General features: G+C 39.8%; 1 protein-coding gene across 1 annotated transcript in view; it reads left to right on the top strand.

Moving 5' to 3' along the window:
• The first annotated feature begins 781 nt into the window (after window positions 1-781).
• Window positions 782-13,265, top strand: part of COBLL1 (cordon-bleu WH2 repeat protein like 1) — a 119,139-nt gene continuing 106,655 nt past the window's right edge. The window contains exon 1 of the mRNA XM_070938745.1: window positions 782-830. Coding sequence (XP_070794846.1) covers window positions 784-830 — 47 coding nt within the window. The 5' untranslated portion in view covers window positions 782-783. The remainder of the gene's footprint in view (window positions 831-13,265) is intronic.

Below are 13,265 nucleotides of genomic sequence, written 5' to 3' on the forward strand. Positions count from 1 at the left end.
AGGCTCTCTCTCCTCTGTCCGGGTTAGCGCACGCCTTCCTCCCCAACCCCCGGCGGCGGGAATGAGCAGCTGCAGCTCCAAGCTTGTCACGGAAACAGCTGCTTCAGCGCTTGGCTAGCCGAAGGGCAGCTCGAGGAAGGCGGGCAGCCCTCCGAGAGGGAAACGTGGGGGACGAAGCCCTTTCTACTCTCCGGTCCCCAGCGCACACAGATACACACAGAGACACGCACCCCAAGCCTCGGAAGAAGAGCGCTCCAAAGGGAGCTCTGCTCTGCCTGTGCAGGAAAGCGCGGCTTCCCTCTGGCGTTTGCAGCCGGGAAAGCTCGTCGTTGCCGGGATTATTTTTCTCTCTCCCCCCCGGTTCCCCGCCTCCCTTCCCGGCGAAGTTTTCCAAGGTGTGGTTTCAAAAGCAACCTCCCACCCCTTGTGCCCGGCTCCCGCTGAGCTCCGGGAAGGAGGAGGAGGAGGAGAAGAGCCTTTTGGGGTGAGGAGGAGGAGGCGTGTGGGGCGGCCGTGTCAGCTTGGCAACCGGTGCTAAAGAAGCGCCTCACAGCTTTGAGGGGGAGGAGAAAGGGGAGAATGCGGAGTCTCTTTTCAGGGACGCCGAAGCGGCGGGAAACCAGCACCGTCGCCAGAGTCTAAGCTTTCGGCGGCTCCAGACAGGTGAGGCGGGGAGCAGAGACCCAGGCGGTTTCCTTCGCTCCCTGCAGGGAGTAGGCGTAGTTTTGCATTCCTGCCTCCGCCGGACTTCGACCTGGAACTTACCAGTCGTCTTAAAGAGAAATGGACGGTCAGACCTGCACGGCCCCGAGCGACGTGGCTCTCTCCAGGTAAGCACCCGCTCTCCTCCTTGCTTTTCCGCAAGGGAGGGGTGTTGTTTTTTTTGGTCGCCGAGGGGCAAAAGGTGAGCGTGACGCCCCGTTTAGCAAAGTTCAACAGGGAGGTAAGTGGCTCTCCTGTTCCTCCACCTCTTAATGCCCTTTCCTTAAAAAAAAAAAAAAAAAAACTTACCTGGCTAAGAGGTCAGTGCTTCACTTAGGGGAGCTCTGGGGATGATGGGTCTTATGGAGACGGTGACCAGCTGCTCTCCGGAGGGTGAGGAACATTCTCTTTGCCTTTGACTGGGAATGGCAAGTCTGGCTGAACTTTAGGGGAGAGAGTCTCCGAGTAAAGACGCTGGATAAACATCCAGTTGTATTGTGCACCTTACTTTAAAAGTACAAGATATAAAGACCCCGAAACCTGGTTCAGCTGGGTTACCTGCTCCTTATTCCCAAGTAAGGTTCGGTTTTCTGTGAGTTGTGGAAACTGGGAAGAAGATTTATTCTGAATGCCCCAAAAGCTGTGCTTGAGTGAGGAAGTAATTATTATTTCTTTAAAGGTTGGGGGAAGAGGAAAAGCTCAGCTTGAAAGCAAAGCTAAGTTAGCAACCCTTGGCGGAGAGGAATGTGAGTATGGTATGCTGTGCTGGTGAAATAGTAATTCACCTTACAAAGCGTTTCTGTTAGCTTGGGTAAAACAATACACCTTAGCTCTGGAAAGGGCAAGTCAGCTCAACTTGATAAAAAGAAAAAAGCTTATTGTTGGACTTTCTAAGTGTTGAAAGATAGTGCCTGCTCCTTCCTTGCGCATATTGAAAACAAACTTAAATAGTTATGTGGATTTAATGTGATATTTTGCAAGGACTGGGAAATCTCTCATGCTGTCTCTGAACAAGAAAATGTATTTGCATGTTAATGGAGGAAACAGGTGGGCTAATTATAATCTTAAACTATTTTTGGCTTACTATACAGATAATTTAGTGCAAAGCCGTGCACAAGAGTATTAGATTTCTGTGGTTTATCTTCCTTGGTTGGATTTTGGGGAGAGCTATGGAAAGCTAAAACAAATGCTATGTAATAAGGAAGCATGAAACATTCCTTTTGATTCATTGGAGAATTAAAACCCAAACATTTCAAAGGAGAAAAGTTTCATATCATGCCAATTTCATCAAAACTATTTCACATGCCCTTAAATCTTAGGGTGTGGAGTGGGGAGACAATAGTGAACATCTAGGAAATAGGTAGGGTAGTGGAGGCAAATATCTTAGAATAATATTGTGATGCAAGTATTATAAATTGCTTAGCAATAATTTAGCTAAAAGAAAGTAATATACATTTTGTGCATAGTACATATAAATGATTACTTCTTAGCATGAAGTCCAATATTTTTTTCTTTGCATTTTCCCATTTGGCTGAGTTTTTCAGTACTCCGACATACTATTCTTTTTTATTGGGGATATATTTATTGGGTTTCAGTCTCCCATCAGTTAAGAAGACAAGAACTGCAAAGCACGTGGTTGTGAAAATATCATAAGTATTTTTGGAATGTGTGTGTGATGCTACCATTGTGAATTTCTTGTTAAGAACACCTATCAAGTTTTAATATTACGAATGTCTAACTTATTTAGAGGGCGAGTGCTTGCTTGTTGCAATAAAGTACAAATGCCATGAGCAAAATACCTGTTTACTCAGAGGTATATTCCTGGTTAAATTGCTTGATAGCAGTGTGCAGAAACTTTAAATTGTATAGCTGACAGCGGTACAGAAACCTTATAGGAGCAGTGACCACTCTGAGGATCCACATTGGCTATTTCTGCTTCCAATTGCTGCTTTTGAAATCTACTAGAACATATTAGGGATTTCTGCACTGAGAAGCAGAAGGATGGAATCTGGCCTTTATGGTGGGTTTTTGAGACACTGGAAAGCAGTGGGAACTTTTGCTACTTCTAAGTACTTCCAAATCCAATAAGAAATTGATAGTCTTGCCTTAAGCCTCTTTATGCAGGGACAGATGCTGAAAAATCCTTCAAAGAAATGGAAACTCTCTCTCTCTGTGTGTATGTGTGTGTGTTGGGGTGGGGGCTGGTTTCTGTTGTGTAGGATTGGAATATAACTTATTGGCCCTGGATTTTGAGGGTGGAGCGATGTTGCAGAAGCTGAAATGCGGTTGGGACAGACTGGGGAAGTCCTATGTTTTCTCTCTCTTTTACATTCTCAGAGATTATATACAGTATAAAGAGTTAACAGTTGCACCAATTGTACTTTATGTTTGTGTACACAAAATAAAGAACAGGTAGTTCAGCACATGACAGCCTGTCAATCTGAAAACACTCTGAAACAAATGGGTATTGTTTCTGGTGCACTTAATTCCAAGCTCGAGATTTCAAGAGGGTGGTCAATCCAAGTAGTTTCCCCTCTACATACACAGTATATTGTATATTATACTCTACAAAGTGTCTTAAACAACAAAGGCAAGTGTGAGAGAGTACGCTGTTTTGCAAATAATCTTATTAGTCTTTTGTATGGTGCTTATATGTAGTGTTGTTAATAGTAGCACAAAAGAAATTATACTTACAGACTGCATTTTCCTGTAGATTGTGGTATGAATTTATTTTTTTAAGCAACAGGCCAGAATCTGTTCATACTAATAAGTACGAAATCTGTTGGACATCAAACTTATTTTAAAAGTAGAACTCTTTTTAGGTAGTCTGGATTATTGAAGACTTGCAGGAAAATATTAGTAATGCATGTAAGACAGAAAAAAGCTAAAATAAGGGGGGTGGGAAATGAATCAACTTCTTGTTTATTGCCCATGTTTTGTTACAAACTAATGGAAAAATAAAAATTAGACTCTAAATGCTGCCTGTTTTTTTTAACAATAATTACATTCAATATCATATTAATATAGAAAGCATGTGATATGGTTTCAAGATCAGAGCCAGTGGCTATATTTGAATGACCTGAAGGTGTGTTAACATTGTTCAAGGAAGCTAAAGCTGCAATCTGGGAAAGACAGTCTTGGCCCACTAAGTACTTGGAAAATAGACCACCTGTGAACCATATGTAAAACCACCCTGATCGCCATAGAATAAAGTATGAATTAGGCCTGTATAAATCATTTGTTAGGATTTCAAAGCATTGGAAAGTTGTGGGAGTGTTTTGGAACATCTGCTTCATTGACCAGATCTGGAGGAGTGCTCAGAGCTCCGTAAAATAACTTGCCTACCTTTAATACAAATACTAGGACTGCACAGTACTTTGGATTCTCTTCCAAAGTACTGAAGAGAATGGAAGACTGTTAATATAGTACTCACCCACAACTCTTTAAAGTAGATATTTCATGAAGCCAGGAAAAAGGTGCCGCTGCTTTAAAAAGTACCAAGTAGATGCTGTAGGTTTTACGTTCCTCTATATTCAGAAACAGTGCATAGCCCGATGAACAAGACATACATATGGTTTATTATTTAGTGAATTTAAGTTGCTGCCATTGCTTTGAATTTAAATTCAGTTATATGGATGCCTCTTTCTTTTCTGTGTAATTTCTATCTTGACTGGGAATGCTGAAGGAACAAATCCTTGATAAGAGATTGGATTATGCAAGAAAAGCCAATTGCAAGACAGGTGACCTTTCTTTGTTGTTCAGTAGATTATTTGTTGATTTAAAACATGTATATCCTATTTTACCATATCCTAGATAGCCACAGTTGTACTTTGGATGAAACAGAAGTACATGTGAACCAGTTGTTTGAGCTGTATAGAATAATTTCATATGTAGGAAACACATCGAGTAAAGGATAGAAATTAAGAAAAGGATGATTAAGAATAATGACTGCATACGTAGCCTGCAAAATTAATACTTATGCCATGCCAGTTATTGCCAGCTCTGTGTATGGGAGTAGGAAAGAGTATGAATAGTTTTGTGTGCATGTAAGCTAGTATTTTACTTCCTTGATTCAAATATGTATTTTCCTAGAACCCTGCAGCTGTCCTGGGAGCCTAGAAAAATACATACCTCCTTAAGGAATCACAAACTGATACAATGAGTATACTCACTTTATCTGTTGTAAGTTTGAATTTGTGTATACCGGTCTCCTTAATAAGCTTTTAGAGCTACTTCTTTAAGAGGCCTGCACTGACAGAAACTAGAAAACCCTCACTGAATGTACTGAATAGTTTTTAAGAAAGGTGCTGATTCCCTTCATTCTTTTCAGATAAAATGTTGAAAAATAAATATTCGAGTTTAGTATTGTTCCACTTTTTACTGCTGTTTGTTTGTAGCTGTCATAGCTACAATAATATTGTGCATGTAGAAAAGGGGGACCCGTTAACCTGTCACATCAAGTGAGTCAGCATTATCTTTTAAAGTCATAATTCAGCGATATGTGTCCTTTCCAAGAATTGTGTCTGTCTACTCATATTAACCTTAGGTTATTCTAAATTGCTGTCCACTTTGTTTTTCAAAAAAATATTTTGGTCATAGTTATTTAACTAGTAAATTTGTTCTCTTGAAATAGTTTACTGTAGCACAAGATTCCCACGCCTTTGTTGCTGAAGGAGGTTATTGGAAAAATTGTGTAATCACAAAAAGAGGCAGTGTTTGGAGTAGCAATTTCCTCTGAATGAATGTCTAAAAGCATAGTAAGGTCCCATCTATATTTTGATGCAGAGATTGGTTTTAAACTGATGACAGTTTAAATGACAAACAAATCCATTGTTCTCCAAATATCTTTTGGTATCCTTGCAAAGGATACCTTTGTGAGGCATTCTAAGCAGAACCTTTGCTCTTAATTGTATTCTTAAATTATTTTAAAAATAAATTACAATCATATTTAAATGCAGTGGCAGTGATTGTAAACCTAGAGTGGAGCTACAATTAGCAATTATAGAGACCCCAGGATTTCAATAAAAGGAGCAATTCTTGAGCTGCTCCTTTTCCAACTGTCCTACTGTCTTGTGGAGTGAATCCTAATGCTTAATAGTATCATTACCTGGTATGAATCTTTAGTTTTGGTTACAGAGAGCTTGTCTGGTGAAAGAAAGTTGGTGTACAGTAGAGTTATGTTACTTACCTTTAAATGAGCATCAGCTATTGGGTGTTTTAAAAAGTTTTAAAGATAAATTTTATTGGATACTGTTGAGAAAAGAGGAAATATACCCTGTTTCCCCAAAAATAAGACCCAAATGGAAAGTAAGTCCTAGCATGATTTTTCAAGATACTCATAATGCCCTACCCCCAAAATAAGCCCCAGTTAAGATTGTCAGCCAGATGGATGCATTTACTACTGTATATCCCCAAAAATAAGACCTAACCAGAAAATAAGCCCTAATGCGTCTTTTGGAGCAAAAATTAATATAAGACCCAACCTTATTTTCGGGGAAACACGATAGTATTTGGTACTACAATAGCAAAAGTGCAATTTCTGTCTAGTTTACAGATAGTCCTTGACTTATGATCACAATTGAGCCCAAAATTTCCATTGCTAAGCAAGACTGTTGTTAAGTGAATTTTGCCGCATTTTACAACCTTTCTTGCCTCAGTTAAATTAATCACTGCAGTTGTTAAGGTTACAGGTTTGTTAAATGAATCTGGCTTCCCCATTGATTTTTGCTTCTCAGAAGGTTGCAAAAGGTCATCACATGACCCAAGGATATTGCAACTGTAAAAAATACATGCCAGTCACCAAGCGTCCAAATTTTGATCACATGACGATGGGGATGAAAAACAGTCATAAGTATCTTTTTTCAGTGCGGTTGTAACTTTGAACAGTCACTAAATGAATGGTTGTAAGTTGAGGACTACCTGTATGGGTCTGTTAATGAGGATGTGATTGCATGTTTGCTAACAATTCATACATCCCCTCACCATGATGTAATATTTAATTTATATTCCAACATTTAATCATTTAAAAATAAAAACACATCAGTGAAGTCATAAACAATAGCTTCTAATTATAACCTGTTAGTTTAAAACAGGTTAGGATTAGAGGCAAAGCTCTAATGAAAGGAAATTGGAAATGTTTGAATGAACTTTTGTTTTTGCCTGAATCTGTCACTGCATCAATGCATTATAAAAAATCAAAATCTAGACTAGAGCATCTTTCCCCACTTTAGACTATTCCCAGAATGCACAAATTACATGGAAATAAACCAAGGTGGCTAGGAATTGTGGTTGCATTTGTTCTAAAGATGCGAACAGAAGGCAGGACTGAATAAATTACAGAACTTCACATCTGGAAGATATGAGCCTGATGCAAACTGCTTTACAGTAATCTTACATACCTTACCAAATAAAATAAAATTCCAACATGTACAGTAAGTTTTTTAAAAAAAATTTTTTTACTTAAATAATTGCTATCTTTAATCATATTGTACTGTACAGGTGAATCCAGCTAAACAGAACAGTTTTCAAATTTCCTTGAGTTGGGGCTTGTCTAGAGGCCTGTTCCCATACCATATAGATCTATCTTATAAAAATGTTTTCAAGTACCTTTTCATTCAACATTCAAATGTGGTTCAGAGGCTTTCTCTGCCTGAGAAGAGGCATTTTAATTGTGAAAATGTCAGAACTCTTGAATCAAAATCCTTAATAAGTTATTAAGCTTATAGGTTGACTTTATTGTTCTTTACCCCAACCAGCTTAGAAGCTTGTCATGTGAGAGAAATGTTGTGAAGGGAAGCAAGATAAAGTTATAGTAATTGAAGTATTTATAGAAAGGAATGCAGAAACACATAGAATATAGTGGCTTAAGCAGACTTAACTTGGCTGGTAAGTAAATCCCTTCTTCTGTAATTAACCATGTACAGTACCAGGAGTTTTGTCTTCAAACAACTATGAAACTATTCAGAAGGAAAAGCTAAAAGGGGCTGAGGAATAAAGGAATGCAGACTCAAAACATGTACCTTAACTGAAAACACTGTAAAATCATGGGATAATCTGAATTGATAAAAATAGTTTTAAAGGTTTGCATATAAATTTGAAAATTAACTTATGTTTGCTGTCTTAAACAACTATTTCCTGGATCCTTAAAAAATTATTATCCATGGTTGGTTGTTAAAATTGAGAACAAAATATACACTGCGTATTTCTTAGAACAATGTTTTTCTGGAGATCTAATTATTTTAAAAGTGCCATTTTAGAATCAAGTAGTGCTGCATTTATTGCTCAGTATGGTAAATTCATGACTGCGTGGTAACTGTGGAAGTTTTACTGCTTGCCTCGGTTAGTTTCAATCATAGAATCATAGGACTGGAAGGGACCTCAGCTGTCTTCTAGTCCAATCCCCTGCTCAAGACAGGAGCCTTATACATCCCAGTCAAATAGTTGTCCAGTCTATTTTTGAAAAATTCCAGTGATGGAGCACCCACAATCCCAGGAGGCAAATTTTTCCATTGTTTATTGCTCTCACTGTCAGAAAATGTATCCTTACTTCTAGGTTGAATCTCTCTTTGACAAGCTTCCATCCATTACTACTTGTCCTGCTCTCTGGTGCCCTAGAGAATAAGTCAATCTCACTTTTCTGTGACAGCCCCTCAAGTTCTGGACGGCAGCTATGTCTCCCCAATTCTGCTCTTTGATAGGCTAGACATATTCAGGTCCCTCAACTGTTCTCATATGATTTAAACTCCAGACCCCTTATCATCTCTGTTGATCTTTTCTGCACATTTTCCAGGGTCTCAACATGACTATTCCAAGTGTGGTCTCACCAGTGCTGTGTAAAGAGATACTATCACATCTCATTGTCTTGATGCTATTCCTCTATTGATGTAGCCTAGGTCTGCATTGGCTTTTTTGGCAGCGGCAGCATACTGCTGGCTCATACTTAAGTGGTGGTCCACTAGGACAGGACTTTCCAACCTTGGCAACTTTAAAACTTGTGGACTTCAACTTCCAGAATTCTGGGAGTTGAAGTCCACAAGTCTTAAAGTTGCCGAGCGTGGAGATCTCTGCACTAGGACATCTAGAACCCTTTCACAGTTAATACTGTTGAATCAGGTACATTGACTGATTAAGTCAATATTGCTTTGTCAAGATTGAATTTAAGGCCCTTGCTTCATGACCATCACTGGCTGCCACTGGCCTCTAGGTACAATTCAGCTGGTTGTCATCTATGAAATCATACGTAGCTGCTTTTTCTTTTTGGTGTCTCAAAATCAATGTTGACAGCTGGTGACTGTCTGGACTACTTCCTGCAGTTTTCTTGGCAAGCTTTTGGGAAGTGGTTTGCCTTTGCCTTCTTTCTACAGCTGAAAGAATTAGTGGTCCAAAGTTATCCATCTGCCTGCATGCCTAAGGTGGGACTAAAATTTATAATATAATCTCCTGTTTTTTAGCCTGGTACCTTAACCATCACAACAAACTCTCATTCCTACATGGCTTAAGGTCCAGATATTTATTAGATTGTCTCTCTGCTGATCTTTTCGCAACTCTTTTTTGCAGGGTTGGCTTACTCTGTGCCCTATTGGTTAAAGCAATGTCATCTTGCAAGGTCTTAAAAATGGGCTTTCTATGTGGCTGCACTTGAAAATCCATGTCATTCTGATACTGTATTGTTTCTGCAAAGCCTTGAAGGCCTTGTTATTTCAGTAGGCTTTGGATGCTCATCCTGCTCTCTGATCTATGTCTTCTGTGATGTTATAATTGCTCTCGTTGTTTTCTTACTAGAAGTGATTCTAGTAATTCTTCTTTATTATTATTTCAATATTTTAGATGTTGTAAGGTGCTTAGAGTTGTGACTCTAGCTGAGGCGGATTATAGATTTGATTAAATAAATAAACTAGTACCAAATAATCCTGTAAAGCAATAGAGTATTTTAGGGCTTCTAATTCTGTTTACGAATTGGTCTAATCCTTAGGAATACTTGCTATAAGCCAACATTCCATGCTTGAAATATCATTGAAGTTGTTCATGTAGATTTTCATACTAGCAGAATGATGTTATGCGAGGTAGATCAAGAGAATTTCAGCAGGCTAGCAACATAAACATGTTGAGAATGGTAAAGTTGTCAATATGTACAGAGAAAAATGGGTAATTTAAAATGTTGAATACTTTTTTCTTACAACCTTTACTGCTGTTTTGTAAACTGCCCAGAATTATAGCATATAAATTGGGTAGCCATCTAAGTCTTTTAAATAAATAAATTGAAAATAAAAATAGGGGTTGTGATTAAGTTTATCTGAAAGAAGACAGATTTGAAGGTTTTTGTTTCTTTTAAAATTGTATCTTGATAAGAAATTTGGTGTAGTGTTTAAAGGCATTGGAATAGAGTCTCTGAGACTTTTGAGTCTATTTTAGACAAAAAATCCAGGTGGGTGACCTTGGGACAATCACTTTCCAGAGTCACTTTCCAGATGGGCAGCAATATAAATGAGAAAAATAAATGAATAAATAAATAAAAAATTCCTCAAAATGTTGCCAAGAAAGTTGCAGGAAATTGAGCTTAAAGCACCCAAATATCATGGGTGTATATATATACACACACACACACACACACACACTAATATTATAACGCAGCCAGTTAGGTGGCAGCACAGAGCTGTTGCAAATAATCCATGTTTAATGACCTGTGATGACCAGGGGCACGGCAACTGGCAGTTCAAACTGCCCCTTTATCACTCCAAATTTCCCCAAATCTTCCCACATTTCTGGCAAGTCCCAGAGCAAAGTGATGTCACACACACCTCCAGCAGCCTCTGGATGTAAATAGTCCAGCCCAATACTGGGAGCACAACGGCTGCAAAGCAAGAAACCCAGCAAGGCAAGTCAAGGAGTCCAGGAAGCAAAGGAGCAAGGCAATTAATCCAGAAAGCCAGAAAGAATGCAAGGAATCCAGGAAAGTTCAAACGTCAGCACTCAACACTCCATGAATTCAGTGTTTGTTCCTGACAAATGTCCCTCCCCACAGCATCTCCTTAAGTCTCTGTCCAGGTGTGCCTTGTGAAGAGGGGTGGGGCACTCTCCTCCCAAATAATTGGGTCAGTCTGTGTTGTTCTTGCCTTCTCTCCACTCTCCATGCTTGAGGATCAGGAGGGGGGTGGTCCTTGCTCATCACCTGAGCTGTGTCTTTTATGTTCACTGCTTAGCCTCTCTTGGTCATCCTGCCCCCCTTCCTCCCTGCCTACAAGCCATGCCAATCCTGAAAGGCCCTGGCCTGACTGGGCCTGCTCCTCCCTATTTTCCTCCAAAGCCAATGAAGCTGCCTCCTTGATCTTCGTCAGCTCCAGTTCCATCTTGTCTTCCTCCGCAGATTCAGGCTCCGATGGTGGCATGACATGACCATTGTTCAGCAACTGTTCAAACATACAGTGCTGCTGAGTAGTTACAGCTGGTCCTCATACTTAAGTCAGTCATGATCATGATCCAGGCAATTACGATGTTGCAAATTCCCACAGTCATGTGATCACAGTTCATGACCTTCGCTGGCTTCCTACAAGCAAAGTCAGTGGGGAAGCTGGCAGGAGGTTTCAAATAGTGACAATGTGATACCCTTGCTTAACAACCTATGATGATTTGCTTAATGATGGTAACTGGAAGTGCCAAGATTTCCATTACAGTAGTGTAAGTCATGTAGTGTCTTTTATTACCATGTTGCTTAGTGACAGAAATTCTGGGTCTCAATTCCTGTAGTTAACCAAAGAATTACCTGTAGAAAAATACTCTACTTGTATTTTTGAACAACATCAGGTCATGGATAGTATTTTGAGGAGAAGCCATCTGAGAGAAACCAAGACTATCTGTTAAACTGAGAAATCAAAAACCATCTTAAAATAAGGAAATGGCAAACTATTTCTGCATAGTTATCAGAGAAACTACAGGAATGTGTTCATGAAGTCATGAAAACTTGAGCTTGGCTTAGAGGAATCTTTAATACAGATAGGCTTCATTACTGATTGCAATTGGCAATTTCATCGCTAAACAAGACAATCATAATATGAAATCTCACATAACCAGGCTTGACTTAAGACATCAGTTCTGGTTGCTGTCAAGGGAATCAATGCGGCCTGCTTTCCCATTCAATTTGTTTGTCAGAAGTTAGGTCCGAAAGTCACAAAAAGCAGTCATGTGACTGTAGGATGCTGTGACTGTTGTAAATGCACCAATTGCAAAGGACTGAATTATGATCACATGACTGTAAGAACACTGTGATGGTTGAAAGTTCAAGAACCAGTCACAAATCTCCGTTTGCAGTGCCATCAGGACTTGGATCAATTGCTGAATGGACAATAGCTGAAGGATCCTTGAAGTTCAAACAGCCTGTTCTACTTGCCTTATGTGATCTCCGAAGCAGGCGACATTTAGCAGCAGCCACAATTAATTGTGTCCTCTCCCAAATTGGTACCTGCTTCCAGGACGGAGCCATGCAGCCTCTACTATGTAGGAAAGCTATGTGATACAGTGGCTACTTCCAGAAGGCGATCTACAATAAAAGGAAAATGACTAATCAGTGATGGATGGGGAGGAGAGTGGGACCCAGATGGGTAGGAAGCAGGCCCAAGGCCTGCAGGGACCCAATGGGCAGGATATGGGAGATGGGGTGGGGGGAGATAGGCAGAAGGCTGCTGCAGCATTCCTGTGATTGGTCATAAGGGTGGGCAAATTGGCAAGTGCCTTAACTTTATTTATGTGACCACAGGGGTGCTGCAGCGGTCATTATTTAGAAATCAGGTTGTAAGTAACTTTTCCATCATAACTGCAACTAGTTATAAATTGTGGACTATCTGCATGGCTTTTCTGAGCAGAATTGGGAAGAGGGTGAAATCAGAAAAAATACTTTTTACATGGAGCCCAGCAGGGGTGGGTTCCACTTACTTTTACTACCGGTTTGCAGCGGGGGCGTCTGCACATGCACAGATCATCAGTGATGATGTCGGGGTGGGTGGGTGGAACCTCCCACCGCCATTACTACCATATATATATATTTATATATTTACAGTTACTATTATGGAAAAAAAAACTTAATATTTTCCTATTTCTCTAGATGTTACCTTCAGGCCATGTCCCTACAAATTCTCTCTTGATACTCATCTGGAAGCTAGCAGTGGGGAGTAATGAGGTTCTGAGACTCACAGTGTAAAACTGCAGTGATGAGTCTAGGTTGATAACAATAACAATCCAAAAATATACTTCAACTATTATTATTTTCTTTCTGGTTTTGAGCCAGTATTGACTACTGGTAACTGCCTGAACATGTCCCCACAGTTTTCTTGGCAATACTTTGGAAGTAGGATGCCATTGTGTCTTTCCTAGTTCTGAGAGGAAGTGACTGCCCCAAGGTCACCTAGTTGGCTTTGTACCTAAGGCAGGTCTAGAACTCACAGTCTCCTAGTTTCTAGTGTGGTGCCTTAACCACTAGACTAAGTTGGCTCTCTTATTTGGTACAGAGATTTATTACTCCTCAGTAGCTATTCCAAACTATTTCAAATAACATATGAATGTCAAATTACTGG

Source organism: Pituophis catenifer, unplaced genomic scaffold (assembly GCF_029215685.1).
Source record: "Pituophis catenifer annectens isolate HBS135680 unplaced genomic scaffold, rPitCat1.0.hap2 SCAF_1, whole genome shotgun sequence".
Lineage (NCBI taxonomy): Eukaryota > Metazoa > Chordata > Lepidosauria > Squamata > Colubridae > Pituophis > Pituophis catenifer.